At 37.6% G+C, this 22,547-nt stretch overlaps 2 protein-coding genes across 3 annotated transcripts in view; both read right to left on the bottom strand.

Annotated features, from left to right (window-relative positions):
* Positions 1–12,554, bottom strand: part of igsf9b (immunoglobulin superfamily, member 9b) — a 35,249-nt gene extending 22,695 nt beyond the window's left edge. The window contains exons 1-2 of one of the 2 annotated variants that reach the window (XM_028457259.1): positions 11,958–12,554; positions 259–354 (exon numbers count right to left, since the gene is read on the bottom strand). In XM_028457259.1, coding sequence (XP_028313060.1) covers positions 259–319 — 61 coding nt within the window. In that variant the 5' untranslated portion in view covers positions 320–354; positions 11,958–12,554. The remainder of the gene's footprint in view (positions 1–258; positions 355–11,957) is intronic. The other variant, XM_028457258.1, reaches the window with a different exon arrangement.
* Positions 12,555–19,151: 6,597 nt separating this feature from the next.
* On the bottom strand, positions 19,152–21,574 carry tmem230b (transmembrane protein 230b). Its single transcript, XM_028457260.1, has 3 exons — positions 21,274–21,574; positions 20,998–21,120; positions 19,152–19,855 (listed from the first exon to the last, which is right to left on the bottom strand). Exons 1-3 carry the CDS (start codon positions 21,367–21,369, stop codon positions 19,715–19,717), a joined length of 360 nt encoding a protein of 119 aa, XP_028313061.1. The 5' UTR covers positions 21,370–21,574; the 3' UTR covers positions 19,152–19,714.
* Between the last annotated feature and the right edge of the window lie 973 nt (positions 21,575–22,547).

The raw sequence follows: 22,547 nt of genomic DNA, 5'->3' as shown, positions 1-22,547 counted from the left end.
GTTTTTTGTTGTTTTTGGAGAGGAGGGAGGTTTTTTGAGGGGAAACACTTTTCAAAGTGGAATTTTGACAGTTCAGGCTTTGCATAATTTATTTTCTGTTTTCATCTTAAAATATACCTTACACAATTACATTTTTAATTCCTCATTTATTATTTTACCTTATTTTTATGACTTAATTTATTACTAAAGAATTATATATCAAAGGGTTACTATATGTATGTATGTGTATGTGATCCACATTTGCTTGTGTGTACTTACTTAGCAGACAGATGGCTACAGCAGTGGTGACAGCCTGAAACCAGCGTCTCCCCAGTCCCATGGCCGTCCGTCACACTCCTTCACACATCTCCCAACCTGGAAACCATAACCACACATCCCAGTTAGTCTATAGCAGAATGCTGCTGTAAAGTTGACAGATCCTGCTCTGCACTACACCCCCCACACGTTACTGTAATCCTCTGAGTGGACACGTCTAATCATTATCCAACAACTACACTATATTCCAGATGTTTTGTGGTCACTGAACCTCTTTATTCTTTGAAAACACATAATCTCTGATTTTAGGATGGATCAAAGTAATATACAGTTATTTTCTACAAACAGAGAGAGCAGGGTGCATAAGATGCTTAAGGGATGCAAAGGTGTGTGTATATCTATCCATGTGTTTGTGTGTGGCCAGAGAGAAAAACCGTAGATGGCTTTGAATGTGCGAACAGATTAACCTCATAGCAGTGATTGGTCCAGCTGATCCAGGGGTCTTGTCTTGTCATGTACTAACCAGGCAAACAGCTGTCGACAGCTAACAAGAGAGGGGTTTCCCTGACTCCAGATGTTATCCCATTAATATATCAAAGCAAAAACTTGAAATAAGTTATAGGCTAAGCAGCCTGCAGCATTAAGTGTGATTCACCTGACTAATGAATGCAAATGTATTCTTTGGTTTAAAATGGAAGCCAGCAACTGTAGTTTACTTACACATAGAGGGACTTAACAGCCTGAAAGATAAGAGCAGCTGCTGCCACTTGTGAGGCCCTCCACTTTAACACACAACTTATTATTCTAACATAATGACAGCAGCACTCGGGCCCTTTAAAGTGGGTTGAATCACTCCTGACCCCAGTTTGTTTTGGAAACCTAAGCAGAGGCTTGTTCTTCTATAGAGCAGGTAGGTATGGGATATTAGCCACTGATACAACCAAAGGGTTGTTGTAGCAGCAAAGCGGTACAATGGGTCTAGACCAGACATGGGCAAGTGGTGGCCCGGGAAAGCAAATCCCCCAAAATTGTATTTCAATAAGTTGTAGCACAACATAAAACACAAAGTACACACCAAGAATTTAAAAAAAAAAGACAGCTACAACAACCACTTAAACAAACAAAATGACTACAAAAACACACAAAACAACAACACGTTACAGAATGGCTTCGAAGACACACAAACTCTTAAGAAAATGACACAAAATGGCAGGAAAATGCAGACAACAACAACAAAAATACAGAAAGTGGCCCCAAAAATGCACAAATCCACAACAAAAATGTAGAAAATGACAGAAAAATACACAAAATTACACCAAGAACACAAAATATAACAAACACACGAGTAAAAAACTTATAAAACATCAAAACCACAGACAAAGAAAAATGCTGTCATGACTATTGATCATGTGACCCTCGGAACAAATTCAATCACGTGTTTGTGGCCCCCGCTATGATACAGTTGCCCATCCCTGGTATAGACAATGAATATACCGGTAGTATTTAAAAATATGTAGACAGTTGTAGCTGAAGCAATGTGATCTGTAATAAAGTTTATACTACAACTCTGCAAAGCGTAGAAAAACAACAGATCCTAAAATACATGCCCTTGGGAACTCAGAAAAGGAGGGTGGTGGGGATAAGTAGCACAGGTCAAAGGTCTCTGTGTTTAAGTGCAGTGCAGGAAATGATCACTCATTAGGAGAGTGGAAACATATAGGTCTCAATTATAGGTTAAGACGACTTGTGTGCCATCCCTGCAGGCAAAGAAATGTTGAACGTGATTGCACCTCGCAGCATTTGTCTTCTCAGAAATGCAGATGATGCTTAAGTTAAGAGCAGATTAAACAACGTCAGCCAGCCCACAAACCTTCCGTGTCTTTGCTTCCTACTGCATAGCTGTTACTCTGTCTGTATAATGCATTACTGTCTCATGGAGTCAGACAAGGGAAACCTGTAGGAGGCCTTTGTCTGCAGGTGCATGAGAGGACAGGCACGCTATTTCCTCAGGCAGCACCGACTACAAAGCCATTTTGTTTGGTGAAGAGGAACATAAGAAACCTCAGAAGCAAACCATAGTAAACTATCCTTGAATATGAATAACACAAAATTTATGTATTTTGGAAATAGAACAAACAAGAAGACAGTCATCAACATCCTCCGCCAGATTAATTGTCATTAAAACTCACAACCTTTTCCTAAATGTCCTAAATCTAACTTAGATTTATACATAAGAAAATATTATCACATCAGAATATAAAATTACTAACCATCTTAAACGGTTTCTAAGAAAAGCTGTCCCCTTTGAAGATACCTCGAACAGAGTAAAAAAAATGGCACAAGGGCAATAACCCCGGAAGAATTTAATTTCACACTTCTCACTTTCGAACTCCATCAAGGTATTGATACCCTGAAGCCACACACTGAATTTGGTTATCCCATCTTAAACAGTTTCTGAGAAAAGCTGTCCCCTTTGTCTTGGCCGGACGGACGCACGGATGGAGCTCAAACCTATACTCCCCTTCCACATTTTTTGTGTCGGGAGGATGTAAATGCTGAAATTATTGTCTCAGTGGATGGTAATAACATTAGACAAGTCAATGAAATTAGCTTTTTAGGTGTTATTATGGACATTCAAATTAATTGACAATCACATGTACGAGTACAAGTACGTGCAAAAAAAGGTTTCATAAAGTGTTGCTGTCCTCAGTAGAGCAAGGCTGGTTTTAGATCAAAGATCACTGTTTATATTCTTTACTGTTCACTGGTACTGCCATGTCTCACATACTGCACAGAAGTTTGGGGAAATAATTACAGAACTAATTTACAATCAATAGTTCAACTTCAAAACAGAGCAATACGCTATACTGTATACGCTAGATATTTAGATCATACAAACCCATTGTTCCAATGTCAAAGTGACTAAAATTTTCAGATTAAGTTGTTTTTCAAACTCTTCAAGTTGTATTTAAGGCCAAGAATAAATTATTACCTGAAAATATTCAAAAGCTCTTTGAGAGGAAAGGGGCTTACAACCTGAGAAATATAATTAATCTTAGGTCTGAGTGTGCGGACAACAAGGAAAAGCTTTTGTATATCAGTGTATGAAATAAGATTGATTCAAATTAAAGAGTGTACAAATATCAAGACATTTAGATGAAAATATAAAGAAAAGGTCTTTACGTTGTATGACAATTTTGAAAGTGTGTAATTTGTTTTTTGTTGTTGTTTTTTTGGGGGGAGGGGGTATTTAATTGAAATCATATAAAGATATGTGTATGCAGTAATATATGTATTTGTTTTGTTTTTGTTGGGTTTTTTCTGGAGGGAAGCCATCCGCATCAAATAGTTTGTTTATTGTAATATTGTTTTTTGTGTTATTGCATTTGTTGAAAATAAAACTGTATATTATATTATATAATAGTAAAGTTAGATATATATTTACCAACTATCTCTGATAGTTTGTCTGACTGCTGCAAACGATTACCACTCACTGCTCTTTAGGTATTATTATTTTACATGTTTTAGTTAACTTCTAAATACAGCCTCTGTCCAAGAAAGTGGGCGTGTATCTGTGCATGTCAGTCACAGGTGAAACGTGGTAATACCTGCACAATAATCTCCTCACCAGGGTATGTGAGGAAAAGTAGACTAACTGTGGATATGGACACACGTTATTGGTCCAGTGTTGCACAGGGATTCCTTTGGCACAAAATCGCTTTTGATCCAAACATGACTAAACCCTGTGGACGGTACATTTGTAACACCCAGGCTAATCCAACCCTGCTGCTCAGAGTGTTAACGGTCTAATTAAATTAGCGATCAAATTGGTGAAACGAATCGAGGACACTCTGTCATCTCGCTGTGAGGTGGCGTGATGAATCACTGCTAAATCAGATCACACCAGTCTGCCAACTGGGATACCGCACTCAGCACTGGTGGTGGAGGTGATACGGTTAAAGTGCTATGATGTTATGTCCTCCACTCACATTTTGGGTCTTTATACCTCTGATCTGTTGATAATGAAACTATAGATTAAAGTGTAATAAAACAGGTGATTATTTGTCAATGGGCGTTTAGCAACAAGTCCAGAATATTGTTTTTAAAACACAGATGACACAATAAATACTTAAATCACCTTTTAAAAAGTCTTTCATTTAATTTCATTAAATGACTAAATGAGTCTTAGAGAGCTAGCAGCTGGTCAGTCTAAACCACCTATATCTATATATCTCCCCCACCCTACTATGTTATTCAAACATTATTAATAATGCACAAGTTAAGATACTGTTTTCATGAGTTCACATTATACTGCTGCTAGTTGGTGAGTAACTGTCTAAATAAATAGCTTTTATTAATAAAAATATATAAATAACTGATGTTATTTATGTCTCTTTTTTTTACAGTTTTTATTTCTTCTTCTTCTGCGTGCTCGTTTTGTGAGAGCATTAAAATACAGTACACACTGTCAGACAACATACATTGGTACATCTTTTGCTGCTCATAATTAAGATTTTTATGCTACAAAACAAAGAACAAAATTAGGGGTGTCCTGATCCGATATTGATATCAGATATCAGCTAGATTTCATCGGAGTGCATCTAAAATCTCCGATATAATATATATTGTTTTTTTGGATTTATTTTTTCAACATCTTCTTTTTTATTTATTTTTTAAATCATAGAATATTCGTATTCTAAAAGGTTAATTATTACATGTAAGCCATTGGTTAATAATAAATGGGTCAGTTTTTCTCATACCTAATGTTGCTGACTATTGTTCTCTGTTTGAGTGACATCACTTGATCAAGCCTTTTCTAACATCCCACACTACAAAATAAGTAATAAAAGTACGTATGATTCGTGCTGATATAGTATCAGATCGATATTGGCCAATACTCAAGGCTGCAATATCAGTATCACATCGGAAGTGAAAAAGTGGTATCCCGAAACGAAATATAGAAGGTCAAGTGAATTACATTAGAAAACACATATATATACTGTGTATATATATATATATATATAAATACACCGTACAAAGTAAATAAAGAAAGGTCGCCCAGGGTGATTTAGAATACAATCATACGTAATAAAAACAAATCATTAGGTCCAATAGGACATCCGACAATAAAATATACACCCAGAATTACAGTCATCCATCCACTCCTTCTGTCTGTGAAGGTTATTTACATTTCTATAGTTTTCCCTGAACCCCTATAGATATTGAAGTTGTGTCTTGGTTTCTGCGTGTGTTATCCCTCTGTACCTAAGCAGATCCATTAGTGAGGCTAGTGACAGATACAGGCCTGATAAGCAGTAGCATTACTCCCCTAGTAATCCTTGTTAATCCCGAAAGGCTGTAGCCTCAGCACAAAAAAAGACTGGAGCGAGAAGTTCAAGTGTTATACTTGAGCCAAATCTCACACAGGTGCAAAAAATCTCCAGTGCTTCACGAGAAACATCTAAGAACACGACGGCAAGGAGATCAAAGATCTAGACGTATGAGTCACAGCAAAGGAATGAGTAAAAACTATCAATCCAACCTTTGCTGGGGAGACCAACCAGCCCAGCACAGAGCAATGCAATGCTCAATTCATGGATTTGGTCAACCCAGTTTAGAAACCCCATTGATATTTACTTGAACTAAAGGAAATGAGCACACATTGAACACAGAGTGGGGTCTTTTCTCTAAGGGGGCGTCGACTGTATATGGATTAACACAATGATTTTTGACACATGCTACTGCTGAGCATCAAATATATTAAAAAGTGATGCCAGACTATTCAGTCACACAATGTTAGCTTAAAGAGAAACTAAACCCAAAAACCGATTTTTTTTTTTGCTGAATACATATGTACTGTATTTGGGTATTAAGTAGGGATGCACCGAAATGAAAATTTGAGGCCGAAGCCAAATACTGAATACGGTTGTTAAGTTTTTCATTATTTTTTTTAAAAAAGTGCATAAATAGCCTAGAAAACATTTTTAGACATGTTTTTTAAAGAAAGTAAATGTTTATTGAATAATATGACATTTTTTAAATATTCCAGTAGCCTTTGCTTTTCATAAAAAGCACAACAAAGTTTTTCATTTATATTAGCCTTTCAAATAAAACAAAACATGCATTAAAAAAAAAGCTAAAGTGCATTAAAGGGGAGGTATGATGAAAAAATCACTTTCTAATGGTTTTTATACAGTGATATACATCCCTTTAGCCTCATTCAGAGGGACAAAGTTGAAAAAGTTCTGTTTCCTCCATCCCTTGTTATTCCACATTTTGTAAAAACAAAGTCAGCTCCAAATGGGCGAGTTGGATTTTGCCCACGCTGTAGGTGACGTCACCTAACACGCCTCCTAGAATGTGAGCTCCTCCCTCTCCAACTATTTTACAGATAAAACAACACTGCTGTTTAATATAGAATATATGATTCTTTATTGCCTTATATGTAAATGCAAACTGCACTAATGGACGACCAAACTGCACTACTTTTTCTGCTGGCGATCATGTTGGGAGTCACTGCTTGGAGCCATGGACCCATTGTTTACACACATCAGCTGTTAGCACTCCATGCTAATGCTACACCAGTCTATGCAGCGACATCCGGTGTAGTGTAAGGCGGAAACAACGGGGATGTTTATGGATTCGTGGCTCACAACACTAACAACGGACGGTTTCCAACTTTTACGCGGTGACGGACGACAGAGAGCGGTAAGGAGAGAGTCTGGTTGTGTTTGTGCGTGGAAAGGAGGAGCTGCTGCTGGTTCTGCAGCAACGTGCACACACTTTACCGACTCAAAATCACTGCACGTTGTTTGATTGCATCATTGCGTCACACGCTACTATTCGGCCTTGCTTTTAATTCACAAAACCGAAGGCTGAATGTTGCTTTTTTTTTGCAATATTCGGTTAGGGTTAGGGTTCGGTGCATCCCTAGTATTAAGTAGTGCTGTTGATTGATCCTAGTCCCGCTCTTCCCATTTTGGTAAAATTATTTTTATTTTGCGTATTTAGCTGTAAAATGTCCGTCATACTGGCCACTAAGGGTTGAATGCCGGCTATTACAACTGAATTCTGCTAATGGCTGAAAGGGATTCTTCCAGGTTCCCCTGCGTCATAACTTTTACTGTTGGCCCCGCCTCTCCTATAAAACCTGAGAGGAGGGAGAGGGTTTCCTCCAGTCACAGCCCTCAGTGAGCATTGATTGACAGGCAATGAGGAAGTCCACTGTGTTCCATGTACGATGATGTTTTTGACTCTGAGCTTCAATAAAGAGCAGATTCTGTGCTAATCAGAGGGTTAATCAAGCTGTGTGTATGTACAGACACATCATGCTGTGAGTGTATTCCCGTCTGTCTCTGCGTGTGCGAGGACGTGTGTGTCCTTTTATCGCTATGTGCGCGAGAGCAGGGTTGTTTGCACCTGAGTGGTGTTTGTAAGGCCGTGCGTGAGGTTCACGTTGTGATTGTGTGTGCGCCTGTGGTAGTAATGACATATGAACTCGCTATGTGTGTGTGTACAGACACATCATTGTGTGTATTACTGTCTCTGCAAACAGCGGTATGGGCTGACAGAGAGAGCGTGTCTTGCTGCGACTGCGGTAACGCCCATAATTAAGGTATTTTTTGAATTTCCCTCCTAGTGGCAGGTCAGCAGAAAGCAGGCTCTCACAGAGCAACTTTGGCAGCAACCACATGCTGCAACAAATTGCACAAATAAATCTGTTTGGAATGATTGTGTTTCAGTGTCCAAGGATGATTTACTTTCATATTGCTCAGACGCCACAGGGGATAGAAGAATTATGAGAATCTAGAGAAAGGGAAGCTGCTAACATGGCCCCCTAATCCATAGTGCATCTCTCTTACCCTCACCCCAGCTCTTAGCAGCAGGTCAGTCCATAAAGCTAATTTCAAGACAAGGTCATGAACTCAGTGGTCTAACGTGAAAGCGCGCAAACATGGAGCTCTATGAGACACAAAGGACCATGAAAGAATAAGTGCTGAGTTTGTTGTGTTGTCCTGCTCATTTAGGCTTGGATGATGTCAGCGTGTAATAATAAAGGATCATTTCTAACAGGGAAGACTCAATCAATACAATCAATACAATGGGTTATAAATAGGCCGAGGCAATATATCAAGATTCAAGATATATTGAGATTTCTATTTCGGCGATAACTAGAATTATGATACAGCCTGCTTTCACTCTTTCTCAGAACAGCATGAAAAGTACAGCGAGATACATTTGTGAGTGTGTTCTAAGGCAGACCTTCCCCTAAACAAGCCACACTATAGAACTCACTCACACATGCTGTCCCACACACAGTTGGCACATATTGTGCAGCTGTTTGTTAATACATGTGCCTGTGTGCCAGTTTGCATCAGCAAATTTAACCCAGAATGGTCTTTCTGGTCAGACTTGAGTTATAAAATAATCTAGATTAATGTCGTATATCACAATTTCGAGAAAAAATATCAAGATATAAGTTTTGGTCCATATCGCCCAGAACTAGTAAATACAATATTTAAGCCTCTGTGATACTAAGATAAATTATATCCATGAATATATACAAGATCACTACTAAAGTTTAATATATTTGATTTTAATAAACTTGCAATTGTATGATGAATTATTTAGCAGTTGCAAAACTAAAGAAAACTATTCTTTCCACTTTAATCCTTGGGCTGCTACTGCCAGATAATGGGTGCAAGTGCAACTTATTGTTAGATCAATAGATATAGTGTGGGGCGATACACTGAGTTCACGACACAATATAATGGCGATAACGATACAATATTTTTTTAGAAAGGAAAGAAAAATGCAGTTTGAGAAATAAAAATGGTTTTAATTGACTATGAATCTGGAAATATATACATACTTACTCCTCTGGGTATGACCTCTTCAACTCAATACAAATATAAACCGATAATAATAAAGCTGGTAATATTCCAAAATGTTGTTCAACTGAGTTGGAGACGTTTGTTGACACTGGTACTATTTGAATTTCAGCCCAGTAATAGAGTATTGATTGGCAGTTTGGGGGTATTTTATATTTTATGGCAGTTTGATAAGTGTAAATGTTGGTGATTGGTGTGAAATCACAGTCATCTTTATAGCTATGTAGAAGCTGAGGTGATTATTTTTATGTTATCTTGAATTTACATCGTGAGTCCAAGAATGAATTTAGTGTCTTGGCTGATAACAAGGTCAAATCTATTTTACAGCTTTCCTGTAGTCACCTCTATTGATTTACCAACACAGCACACACATCAGTTTGGAGAAACCACTTTCACCTCATGAATAATTTGTTTTTTTAGTGCAATCGATGTCCTTAAGCAGGTCGATCTGCTCATTAAGCTGCTCTTAAATATTCTAGCTGTGGCACTATTGCCTTCATTATTTATCAGTGTGATTCCTACAATGCACAGATTACTGAAATACTTATAGTCGTTACAGTTGCACAGATATCAAGACGTAGCTTGTAGCCTATTGATCAGGGTGTGTATACTGTTGTACTTTAAAGTTGGTTTTAGATCATTAATATCATTCAGTCAGGATGACCACATTCTAGTGGGATGAAAACCAACTGGAACAGCAACCTTCATAATGCTGATAATTACCGGACAGGTTTCTCACAGAAATAATTGCTAAAGATCACATTGTGTCTTTTTCTATGTGAAAGGAAAAGAGAATTCAGAATCATGTTTATAGATGTTCTATAGATGTTCAAATACTCTTCAAACGTAAAGTAAAGTTCTTGCAACTAGCCCACAGAGACTTTATATACACAACAGAGTGGATTTGATCTTCTTGGACAAGAAACCCCCTCCTTCCCCCAACACCCCCTACTGACCAGTTTACACTGTTCTGTACTGTAGCATGTTAGATGGATTAGGCAGCAATAAGCATTTTATCCTCAAAGTTGATGTCTTAGAAACGTAAAAAAAAGAGGTCAAGTGAAAGCATTTTAGCCAGTTTGAAGAGGACCAACTTGTCAACTGGTGAACCAGTGCAGATCTGGTGGGGTGTGCACTGCAGGGCTTAGTATTACTAAAGTGTTCCGATGCAAGAACTGAAGCAAAGCTGTCTCCACATTGATGGTAATTGGCAACTGTAGCTCATTTTTCCTGAAAATCCAATGTTGGGTGTTAATTTTTTAAAATGTAACATCATACAAAACGGATTGAATTTGATGCGAATGGTGAAGTAAAGAGGGGTTTTCCTGTAGCTTCACAGCTTCACTCTAGCACATGGGTGTCCATAGCTCAGCAGTTCTGAGATCCAGCTCGACAAAAAAAACCATTGGGAAAGGAAACATCTAATCACGCAGGAATACGACCCTCTAGGACATGTGGATCCAAAAATGATAAAGAAAAGTGTGAAAATTAACAAATAATTCAGGTCTACAATAGATATCTCAGCCCTTCCAAATACACAAATTCAATAAAAGCCAACAATATTTACCAGGGCTCACAGTTTACCCATGCTTATATCACATGAAAGCAGTCAGCTTCAATCTCAAATTGTTAAAAACACACTCATTTGTTCCCAAATCCTGCAATTTTTCCTCTAAATTTTCAACAAGATTTCCTCAAATCAGTCAGAAAATCAAGGAAATTTTGGTGAGTTTAAGTCTAAGGTCAGTTATTGCTTGAATATTCCCAGTGCCTTGCATACTGTACATATTATTATTTATCCATGGAAGTGCAAACAGGAAATTGCTTATTTTCCATCCATCTTCAGACCCTCTTGTTCAGGTTTTTTGGGGTCTCTGGACAGGGCGCCAGTCCATCACAGGGCAACACACAAACAGACAACCACTCATACTGGTATTCACTCCCATGAGCAATTTTTAGAGACTCCAATCAACTACCTCCATGGCAGGAAGCTGGAGTACCCGGAAGAGAACCCACGCAGCACGGAGAGAACATGCAAACTTCACACAGAAAGGACTCAAGGGCTTGAACCCAGGACCTTCTTGCTGTGAGGCTAACGTACTAACCACTAAGCGTCCATTAATGCTCAAATTGCTTATTTTCTTCACCTATGATCTGTGGCCCATTTGAGAGCAAACTGGTGTGTATTTGGCCCCTAAAATGAGTCTAAATTTGGACAAACCCTTCTCCAACTCCACGAGGAATTAAAGGCATCAGGGGAATCACACGCCCCATTCCCTTGAAGCAAAAATGTCACGCACAACAAAAACCAAAGGACAGGGGAACCTACATTTTACTCAGGAACAATAAAAGCTGCACTCCTTTGCTTTCACCAGTGTGAAACTGATTTTGCAGAGCATCATGTGTGTGGTGAGCATCACACACTAAACCCATGTCCTCCTGCTCCTCCACAGGGGGCTTTGATGCTCACTGCATGTCACCACCCAGATCTATAATAAAAGAAAACAGGTGCACCTTTTGTCTCAGTCAGGGAGTGTGCTGGATAGGGAGAATCCCACACAGAAAAAAATAAATAAATATTGATTTAATAATAGCAACATAGTGTATATTAAAGGGTTAACACACCTCTCTCTCCCTGTGTGTGTGTGTGTGTGTGTGTGTGTGTGTGTGTGTGATGATGCTTCTAAATTATAGGGATATGTGAATAATTCAGAGCCTACAGTAGGACACAAAGACAGCATTAATCCATAGACTGTTTGTTTGTGCTGTAAATATATAGTAAATCCCAGCATGGTTTCCATGTTGGCTTACCTTGCTGTAGGCACTTTATATCCAGGCTTTTAATCCAGTTTTTCAATCCATGGAATCTCTTGTTTTGGTAGTACTTGCACGTGGGGTTTATTTACACGTTGGTCTATTTCCCCACGAGGGACAACATGTAGGATGTAAATAGTAGGAGAGAGAGAGGGGAAAAAAAACAGCCTCCAAAAGTAGAAGGTGCAGGTGTTCTTCACATGTCCTGGGTCACAGCTCACCTGCTCTCCTTCACTTCTTCACTGTCGTCCATTAACGGAACGTTCTCAGCGGTCCCTCATCAGCCCGTTTAAAGTCTGCCTAAACTTTCCACGCCTTTCCGTCCAAGTCCTGCACCTGTTTATGGTCCAAAGCGTCCTCCACACTGTGTGGAAGTTTATCAATGGTGGAATAAGAGTCCAGCAGCAGCAGCACAGCCACTATCACTGTGGTAGAGAGTAGACTACAGCCTGTCTGTGATACTCACTCACACTCACCATCACTGCTTCACCGCAGTCAAGTCACCGTGGACGGACACGAAGCCCCGCCCCTGACCCTTCAAAATAAAGCTGCACCTGCTCACTCCCAGGAATATTTCAAAAGCTTCCCAAACACTCTATGGATGATTACTCTCTCGATTATTAATTCCCAACTGTGTCAAAATAGAGTTAAAGTGAAATCTTTGTTGTAGTTGTTGCGCGGGGCGGGGGCAAAGAGGTGGTCAGGAAGGCATGGGCTATCTCTGGAACCTGATTGGACAATTCAAGTGCCACCCAGGTGATTGACAGGTCAGTGCAGGAGAATTTGAAAAATGCAAGACTAGAGTAAACTAGACAAACTGCACTAGGCAGAGGGTGCATACCTCACATGAACAGAGAACTTTGTTAAGAGTCCCAGAGTCTGACTAAAAACATGATTATCAGTCAGGAGAATTTATTAAACCAACTTTTTAACAGTCTAAGTAATAATCTTATTGCAGACACATGCGACCCAGTATGCATGTTTCCTCATATCGGATGGAAGAGATAATAACAATGGTAACAGTACAAAAATCTAACCTCTCATTAAATAATTAGACCAAATCCCCCATCTCATGTATACATAGAAAATAATGGCATAAAATAATGACATATTTTATAACCTTGTTGTTTAGGGTTAGGTTACGTCAGAGTTTAGTATTTTATATTACAGTGGGGCCCACAAAAATGTGATTATATCTGATCCGAGGGCCACATTATGAACATTCATGTCAGCATTTAGAATAATGACCAATGTGAGTAATAATAAAGGAAAGAACAAAGGGTATGAGTCATTTTGGGTGCTTTTTTTGTTGTTTTGTATATTATTTCTCATTTTGTGTGTTTTTGGAGTGTTTTGTGTTTAGGTGTTGTTAGAGTCATTTTTGTTGTTAATTTGTGCATTTTTCTGTAATTTTATTTGCATATTTTGGGGGCTGCCACATGTAGCCCCCGGGCCACCAGTCACCCATGTCTAGGTTAGAAGAATAAATAATAAAGTGTTTACTGGCTACACGAATATGTTCCCTGTCAGTTTACTTTTTAGTGGTGATGTTAAAAAGACATGTATGAATGCTTATTTTTCTCTTTTTGACATCTGTCATTAAAGCTATGGTTATAGAGAAATTGGTACATAGCTATATGCTAAGTTTTACTTCCTTTTCAATCAGCAGTCTCAAATTCAGCCAGTCATTACACAGCTGATCAATTCTAATCACAATTATCATTGGCTGAAACACAGGTGCAGGCTCGTCCCATCTTTTATACCTGCTTATCCTGTACAGGCTTGTATGGGATGCTGGAGCCTTTCCCAGCAGAGATAGGGCGTAGGACAGTGTAAACCCTCCTGGATAGGACTAGTCTATCTCAGGGCTTCACAGGAGTCGGCTGTCGCCTTCTTTTCCTTGCATTGTTCTTCCTCTTCTATTCATGTTCTGTGACTCATCAGAGCAGACAGTTCCCTCTCTGTCCACCCCTGTTACACATATACTCTTTGTAAACGCTTTGAGAGAAGGGCAAGGCCCTCAGTTTGTGCACATACACTACAGCTTTGTCACCGAGCTCTTTCACCTGCAACATGGACTGTTTACACATTGGCTGTTGTCACTGCCAAGCCAACACGTCCAAGCAACTGATCCAAGATGCAGCAGGCTGGTAAACACCTTTGTCCCAAAGCCATCAGAGGGGTATTCCATAAAGGCGGGTTTACAAACTCTGAGTCTATCCATAAACTCTGGGTATCGGATTCCATTAAAGCTGGTATGAAGTGGGTTAATCAACCCTGAGTATGTAAACCTTGGGTTACTTACGTGCACGCGCGCGATAAAAAGCCATCATCAATGGATCAAAGAATACTCAAACTGCCATGACAACCAAATGGAAGATAGTGATTTATTCACCCTGATGGGTGAAATAAGCCAGTGTTAGAGGAATAAGAGCCTGTTCTAAAGGTGCGTTCAGTCTTCAGTGACTATAGTGGCTTAAATCACCCATAATTAGTCACACTTTTTGGTCACTTCATCACTTTATTACTTCAGTGATGTGACGAGCGGTGAATAGAATGAATAAAATGTGTCTGAGGAGACGTGGCAGCAGCATAGGCTGACTACATAGAGAGCCCTCCTGTTACACTGGATATAAAGACTGCTTCATATCACATCATTTATATTTATTTTTAATGTAATATTGTCGCCAGTCATCTATACGTCCTAAAAAAACACTGAAGCAGGACGCGAACCCACGACCCATCGCTTTCAAGAGCAGCGTCACACTTCACTGCACCATCATACCTTCAAAGATGAATGATCTACAGATTTAACTGTATAACAATATAAAACAATAATCGAGCCTTAAAAGTTGATTTATTTAAATGATCATCTCCTCCTTTATATTATCTACAGGTTTTTATCTAGAGAACTTTACTACAGACGTCAGTAGATGTTTTAATGCAGATCAACCTCTCAGTGACTTTCACTTAATGATCTGTATCCACAATATTATAAAGAAAACTAGCGTTTGTACAACACAAAAAAAAAAAAAAAAAGACGTAAAGCAACACAACATTAGTAATGATGTGAACACGTCTGTGATGTGTGATGTTAATAATGTGTTTCATAGAAAAGTGTTAAAGTTTATTAAAGTGTTCAGAAACGGTGTTCAGGTGGGCGGAGCCAGGTAGAAACCCAGGGTTTCTTTGATAAAACCTGCCAGCGACCAGGTTTAGTTCACGGATAATGTTGCCATGGTAACATACTCAGAGAAGAACATGCCTCGCTTTTTGGAATGAGATACTCAGAGTTTCCCTCATTTGAGCCTGAACATACTCAGAGTTTGAACATAACACGCTTTATGGAATACCCCTCAGGTGCTTAAATCCAGACTCAGTCCAACCTCTGACCTTTGAACTGTTGCTTAAGAACTGGACTTTGATCACACACCATATTTCTCTTTACTTCTTCCCACTGCTCTCACTCTGTGATGCACTCAATGACTTTCCTTTGGTCACTCGTGGGACTATCCAATGAGATTTCTGGTTTTGTTTGACTGTAAACAAGAATAATAATTTCAAAGGACAACACTCAATTAGGAACTATTTTGGATGAACTACATAATTCTATCTATAGCAAGATGTATCTCCTTATTAATAACAATGCAAATGAAGTGGACTCTGATTCTACTTTTTTATTTTTGGCAAATTACAACAACAAAAAATTAAAACAACTTTAAATTAAATTAGAATATTCCTGAAGGAAATGCAAATATGCAGTGTTAGCATTAACCTAGCTTTAGTATTAGCTTAACATTAGCATTAGCCTAATGGTAGCATTAGCCTAATGTTAGCATTAACCTAGTATTATGCATTAGCATTAGCATTAGCCTAGCCTGGTATTAGCATTAGCATTAGCATTAGCCTAGTGTTTACATTAGCCTAGCGTTAGCATTAACCTAAAGTTAACCTAAGGTCACGGATCCTCACTAATTAAATGTAGTTTTGTTTTGTTTTGTTTTGGGTTTTTTTGTTTTGTTTTGGTTTTACTAGATATTTTTTTATTGACGTATAATGTTAAATTTATTTGTAGTTTTGATATGGATATACTGGTGTAAGCAGAAGTCATGTGGTTTGATGACATTTGAGATTTTTTTAGTTGATAACGTTTAAAGCTTGATATAGATTTTTCTCAGGTGTCTTCTGGGATTTAAGAAATGCCTAATTTAGTATTTTCCAAAAGTACGAGAAATCCAGCTAAGCTGACTATTGTCATAGGGTGCAGTGATTTCACTGGCACAACAATGCATGATGATAATAAAAACTGTTATCAGTTTATCTTTAAGATCACATGATAAATAATGAGATCATTTACAAAGTAATTGGCTAGTCATTAATTTGTGCCATATGTGTTAACTTTGCCATTGTTTTTGTCTACTGCATTTTTTTTTAAGTGACTATAACTAGATTTTGATTTTTAAACCATGTTGATGAAAACTATATCAAAAATAAATGTATGTTTATGTTGACTATTAAAAACAAAACTATAATTTTGTCACATGAGTGTATTTACAGACATTATTAATACCATCACATATCAGCTTGATAAATGGTAACTGATTCTTTAAAAAAAAAAATGCATGAAATAATAAGCTTTATAATTTAGTCGATTATATCTATAACAGATTTACTCCACTAAAATCTAAATGTCATTTAGTCGACTAAAACTACACTATAACTAAAACAGTCCTGATGACTAAATTTGGACGTAAACCGAGAATGAATGACTTACATTTCCAATTGTAACAGACACAATTAATGAACAATGTGACTTATCTTTAATAAAGAACACAAAAGAGGACCTACTCTAGATATTAGAGCTACCTTTTGGAGTCGGACTCACTTTTATTTTGAAGGTACAATAGTCCACTTCCCCTGCTATGTCTGCAGCCTTGATAAAGTTGGTACTTAGCGCCCCAGACAAAAGCGCGTTTTCGTGGGAAATGCTGGTGGTCCTCACAATAGACCAGCACACACACCTCTGGTACAAATCAGAAAGGGTGTGAAAGCATTTCACACACACACACAAACACAAACACACACACACAAGGGGGGCAAAAACATGCTGGATTCAAATTAAAATCTCTAACAAACAAAAACACCACAATCACATTGCAAAAAAAAAAAAAAAAAAAAAAAAAAAAAAAAATGATTTTAGGTAAAAAGATAATCCACAATTATTAATGTCACCATATTATATTACAGATTTACCCCAAATCTCCATCATATCTGTGGCATTCTGGGCCAGATTTAACCACTTTGGATAAAACCCAATGTTTGTAGGAAGTAGAACCTGTAAATACTTCTTTTTTTCCAATAGTGTTTATGGTAAAAACTCAACCTTTTATAGTTAATAAAGTGTTTACCCCAGTATTTAGCCCTTTGAGATTATCTAATCCAGATTAAACTGAATAAATGTATTTGGATGTGATCCAGTGTTAGTTCTTGTACTCGGGAAAATAGGAGTGTGTCCAAAAATGTTTCATAAAATTAACAGCTAGCTTCAGACAGCATTAAAAGCTCACATTGTAAGTCTGTGAAAATACAGCGATGAACCACAATATTATGACTAGTGACCAGAAAAGGTCATTGTCTTTCCTCGTGTTAGGGATGTTTTATACAGGGAGCTTTCATGAGTGGATTAACTGAACAATTTCATATGATATAGGTCAATATATTGTAATATAGGCTGCATTAATGCTTTCCTTGTTGAAACAGCATCTATGTCAGAAAGCAAAATAGTCTATGTCACTTTATTAGTGATATTTGCATTACCATATAGCAAAGTTCTAGATGTATAAAATGTAATGGCACAAATTATTTAATCAAACCACAAACCTTACACTTAGAAAACAACAAATTCTACCACCACATGATGATTTGTTTGTGCAAAGGAAGTTTATTTTTCAGTTTAGTGTCTGCAGACTTTCAATTAAGATCCTGAATTGAATTAATGAGTAGGCTACAGTTAATTATTCTGAGATAAAAATAATAATAATCTTCATACTTATGTGAATGGGTCCATATTCTTCTCCAATCTGTGAAAATGGAGCCCTGATACCAGGATAAATGCTGCCTGTGATCCCCACTTTTCTGTAAGAGGCTTTATATGCGACTGTCTCTTTGAAAGAAATATAAGGAGCAAAAAAGCGGATTTAACCTGTAATCTGATTTAATACAGAATGATAAAGATGCCTGATTAAGGGTGCACATTTGTCAGCAGGAACATTAACACAAAAGGAACCCAAGCAATTGTCCTTAAAACGAGTTATTGGGAAAACAGCAGGCTGCCAGAGCATCTAAAAGGATTATTAAAGTCCTTCACAGGCTGTTTAATACATGAAACATGTCTGCACAGAAAACTAAAGTGGCAACACTATTAGTAGTGAAAATATTGGAAGGTGCTTCAACTGGTGAGTGAAGATGTCAAGGGATAGTTTGCATTATGCAGGTCATTAGAACACGGGTTTCATTTACTCGTGCACGTCCTGTAAACAGTGTTTTATCTCAGACTAAATGCACCATATGGAGATCAAAGGATTGGAATTAATCACAAGAAAGTAGAACCAAAATAGTTAAGGAGGCTTCAAATACATTGGAGAGAGCAGACCGGGCTGTACAGTAGATTTATAATAGGAGTCTTCATGCATTATTTATTTCCTGTAAAAAACACTCTGATTATAATAGACACTCAGCTTCTTCAAAAATCGCTGCACCCAACAAATACATTAGCTGAACTGAAAATCTCAACTTTGACACCAAATGCATTACATCTGACATTGTATATATCAGAACAAAATGCTTTAATTTGTCATTTTATATATTTTAATTGTAATAAACTTCCAGCTCAGGTTACAAAAAGGTATTCAATATGCCTTAGTTTTTGAGTCATGGGGATTTGAAGTAAAAAAAAACTGTTTTCTTGTCAGTGTTTTGTCATAAACCTCTTTATCCTATTAGATTTGATTGTTTAACTTCCAATTTTGACAGCGAATTAATCAGTGTTCTTGGGTTAGACACTGAATCCAAGCAGCTCTGTCACTGTAGCAGAATGTACTGCTGTATATACTGTATAATAACCCTAACCTCATATATGTGTGTCTTTAAAATAATGTGAACAATGTGAAGAGTACTCAGATTAGTTGTGAGTGAATTTCATTGGTTTTAATCAATACTTGGGATCAAAATTATACTCATATTTACTTAAAATGTTGTTTATTAGGTAATCAGGTAATACTCAAATATAATTTAACTTATTTATAATATTAAGAGCATCCTGGCAAAAATGTACCACAACAAAACACAGCCTAAAACAATTCATGTGATTACACAACATTCAGCATAAATTCTTACGATGAAGTCAATCTGCAGCAGAATATATGATCATTTATAACAGGTTTATTTTTAAATCTCTTTATTCATTTCAGCTCCAAAGGTAAGTTTGCCTCAAAGCTGAACAACAGCAGCATATCTATGTAAAGCAAACTATGGCACAAAGCATCTCATACCAATCATGTTTTGGCATCCTTTTTGACTCTGGTGTGATGCCTGTATTTTAGTAATGTAAAGGATATTTACCGTCCGTAAATAGATTAAATATAGACGAGGAATTACAGAAGCTTTGTGGAAAAAAACCCTATTAAGATGCTGTAGCTGGAAAAAGCAAGTCTGTGATTGTCTAAAAGCACAGTTGAAACAGAGTCATGCGTGGATCAGTCATCAAAATCGGGGATGTCATCATAGGAGTATCCTGGGTAACCCTTTGATGCATAGTAGGCTATCCGCAGGTGATAAATCCCAGGTAGGAAGACCAGGATCCCGATGATGAGGACAGGCACGGTGCGGTCTGAGTGCTGCAGGAGAGGAAGAAGAGGGTTATTCAGCAACATCAGAGAATAGATCAGGGGTCACCAACATGTAGCCCTCATGGACTATGTGAGGGGCCCTCAATTAACCATCTTTAAATGTTTATTTTAAGTGAAACATTGTGACAAATGTATGTTGCAGATCAGGTGTGTGGTCAGTGGTATGTTATATATAAGGCCGTGGCTATGGATACGTTAAACGTATCAATAGACAGTCAGTTAATTAATAAGCAGCGCCCCTCATTGGCCAGTTTAAGTCACGTGATAGGTGCACCTATCACGTGACTTAAAGTTCCGTCAGTTGTATTTTAGCTCATTTTTATTTTTAGCTACCCCGCTAACCCTTTTATTGTAGCCCTAAACCTATCCCTAACCCAGGAAATACCCTTACATTTTTGTCAGATATGTATTTATAAAAGTGGAATTTACCATTGTTAAATATATTAAAATAAAAGAATGTATGTGTCAAAAGTGAGATTCAAACCCACGTAAGAGGAAGGAAGAATCCTTGTACGCGCTGCATTAGACCACTCAGCCATCCACAGTCCCGAGGGCTATGGCTACGTTTAATCTCTAGACACTCATATATATATATATATATATATAAATACAATGTTCTTAAAAATGAATGGTGGATTTTCTATAAACTATAATGAAAACAATTGCATAAATTAGGAGAAATAAAGTGTTTCATCCTGAAACCTCACCATTTCCATTTTTAATACGTTACGGTTTCATGTATTCAGACAATTTGTTTTTCAGGAAATGTACTTTGATCTCCTGTCATGTTTCGACTGCCAGCCCTCTTCAGAGGTGTCTGCTGAAAGCTTTGATGTGAAAAAAAGTTGTCTGAAAAAATTAAACCTTAACATGTTATTCAAAAAAGAGACAAAAAGATGGAATTATGTATTATTGCTGGAATTATTTCCTACCTTTTTAAGTTACTGCTAGAATTCCTTCCTTTCTTACCCTTTAATTAAGGTGAAACCCTGAACATGTAATATTTAAGAAGTGCTTTTCTAACAGGTAGTCCTTCAGACTATACAGTACCAATAAAGTATCTCACAGTTTTAGAAAGGTTTGACCCCTACTATGGAAAGGAGGAGAAATAAAGTTTGGATGACGCTGACCTCGACATTAAAGTATCCAGCGAGGAGAAGAGCACCGATGATGATCAGGACTGAGCCGATTAAGAAGAGGACTGCGGCGAGCGCTATGGCTTTGTAGGGGACTTTAGGTGGACTCCTTTTGAACTGCAGAGGAACACAAATAATACCTGTGAGGGACTGGTGATACATACATCAGCACATGTTGTGAGATCCTGTTGCTACAGCTCATTAAGACACACGGTATATGTAACTGTCCCTTCATAAATGTGGTTAAAACTGACCAGCTTTACATCTCACCTGTAAATCAGTGTAGCCGTCATCGTCAGAGGCTAGCCGAGAATAGCGCACTTTACTGTGAGGTAGACCTTCCGTCACCACGCTACGAGCAGGCATCTCTGCAGCTGCTGGATGTTTATTTAAAACTCCGCCCGAGAAATGGAAACCATTGCCCAAAAAAGCAATACCCTTCACCCAAAAGCCGCTATAGCCACCATGAAGAGACTTGAGCTGTTTACGTTCAAACAAAACACGTTTTCAGACGATAAATACTGCCTGTAATCTTTAACGTACAGATACTTCCGTGTTTTGAGTCGAATGGCTTTGCGCATGCGCTAATGGTGTTGGCGACGCTGTCCAATCATATTTAAGGAGCGAGACAAGGAAAAAGACCGTAAACACTAAACAGAGCCACGGTGACACGAAACTTTAAATAAATCATTGAAATTTGCACAGAAACAAAAGGCTTTAGTGTTTACAATTACAATGAGATTTTCACAGATGACTAGGCCTGTTGACAATTTTATTTTATTTTTTTAAATGATATGCGCGCATTAAAACGACCGTAACTCGCTTTATCGGGAAAAATACTTTTCTGAGAGCTGAGATGTTGCACTTTACTGCCAACCATTACGGTAATCACGCCTCCTCCCTAGTAACAAACCCGCGAAAAATAATCGCTTCATTGACCAAAATGTATTTTTCTTCTTCACCATATCATGTCTGCTCCGTAGGTCCGAATATGGGCAAAATTAATAATATTAACACTAAGATCTTTGGACAAAAAATACAAACGCTTTTAGGTTTGAAATATCAACAGACTGACCGAGTTTGTGAGAAGGATCTGTTTTAGAGCTCGTCTACGTTTTTATCCCTCTCGACCTATAATCCATGTTCAATTACAATTCAATTATGATTACAATTACAAATAAATCAAAATTACTATTTTTTCCCTTAAAGTCAATAACAATTACATTCTCAATTACTGAAGTTCAATCACAATTTTACTAACTTGTATTCATATAGTGTTGTGATAATTGTATGTGCTTTTATATATATGTGTGTACAATATTGTTTTAGCATCTTTACATTTACATTATAGTGCATTGATTATTATATCTTATGTGAAAGCCCAACTAGGGACAAGAGTTGGAATTTAGCAATAGCTATAAACTCGGTACAAAACATCAAAACTGGATATGAAACATATACGACATGTGTAAGCTATTTGTGTTTAATTAAGAAAACACAAGGGTATAGAGGTTAGATGTTGTAGTGTAGAGTGAAATCTGCTG

The sequence above is a fragment of the Gouania willdenowi genome, chromosome 9, assembly GCF_900634775.1.
Source record: "Gouania willdenowi chromosome 9, fGouWil2.1, whole genome shotgun sequence".
Taxonomy (NCBI): Eukaryota; Metazoa; Chordata; class Actinopteri; order Blenniiformes; family Gobiesocidae; genus Gouania; species Gouania willdenowi.
Note: the sequence above shows the minus strand (reverse complement) of the source record. Positions and strands in the feature narration are given on the sequence as shown.

What these genes read in the sequence shown, in the direction of transcription:
- tmem230b (XM_028457260.1), bottom strand. Translation starts at nt 21,369, where the DNA reads ATGCCTGCTCGTAGCGTGGTGACGGAAGGTCTACCTCACAGTAAAGTG. An exon ending in ACGGCTACACTGATTTACAG is followed by an intron (nt 21,121 to 21,273) that starts GTGAGATGTAAA and finishes GTTCCTCTGCAG; the next exon opens with TTCAAAAGGAGTCCACCTAA. An exon ending in CTGGATACTTTAATGTCGAG is followed by an intron (nt 19,856 to 20,997) that starts GTCAGCGTCATC and finishes CCTCTCCTGCAG; the next exon opens with CACTCAGACCGCACCGTGCC.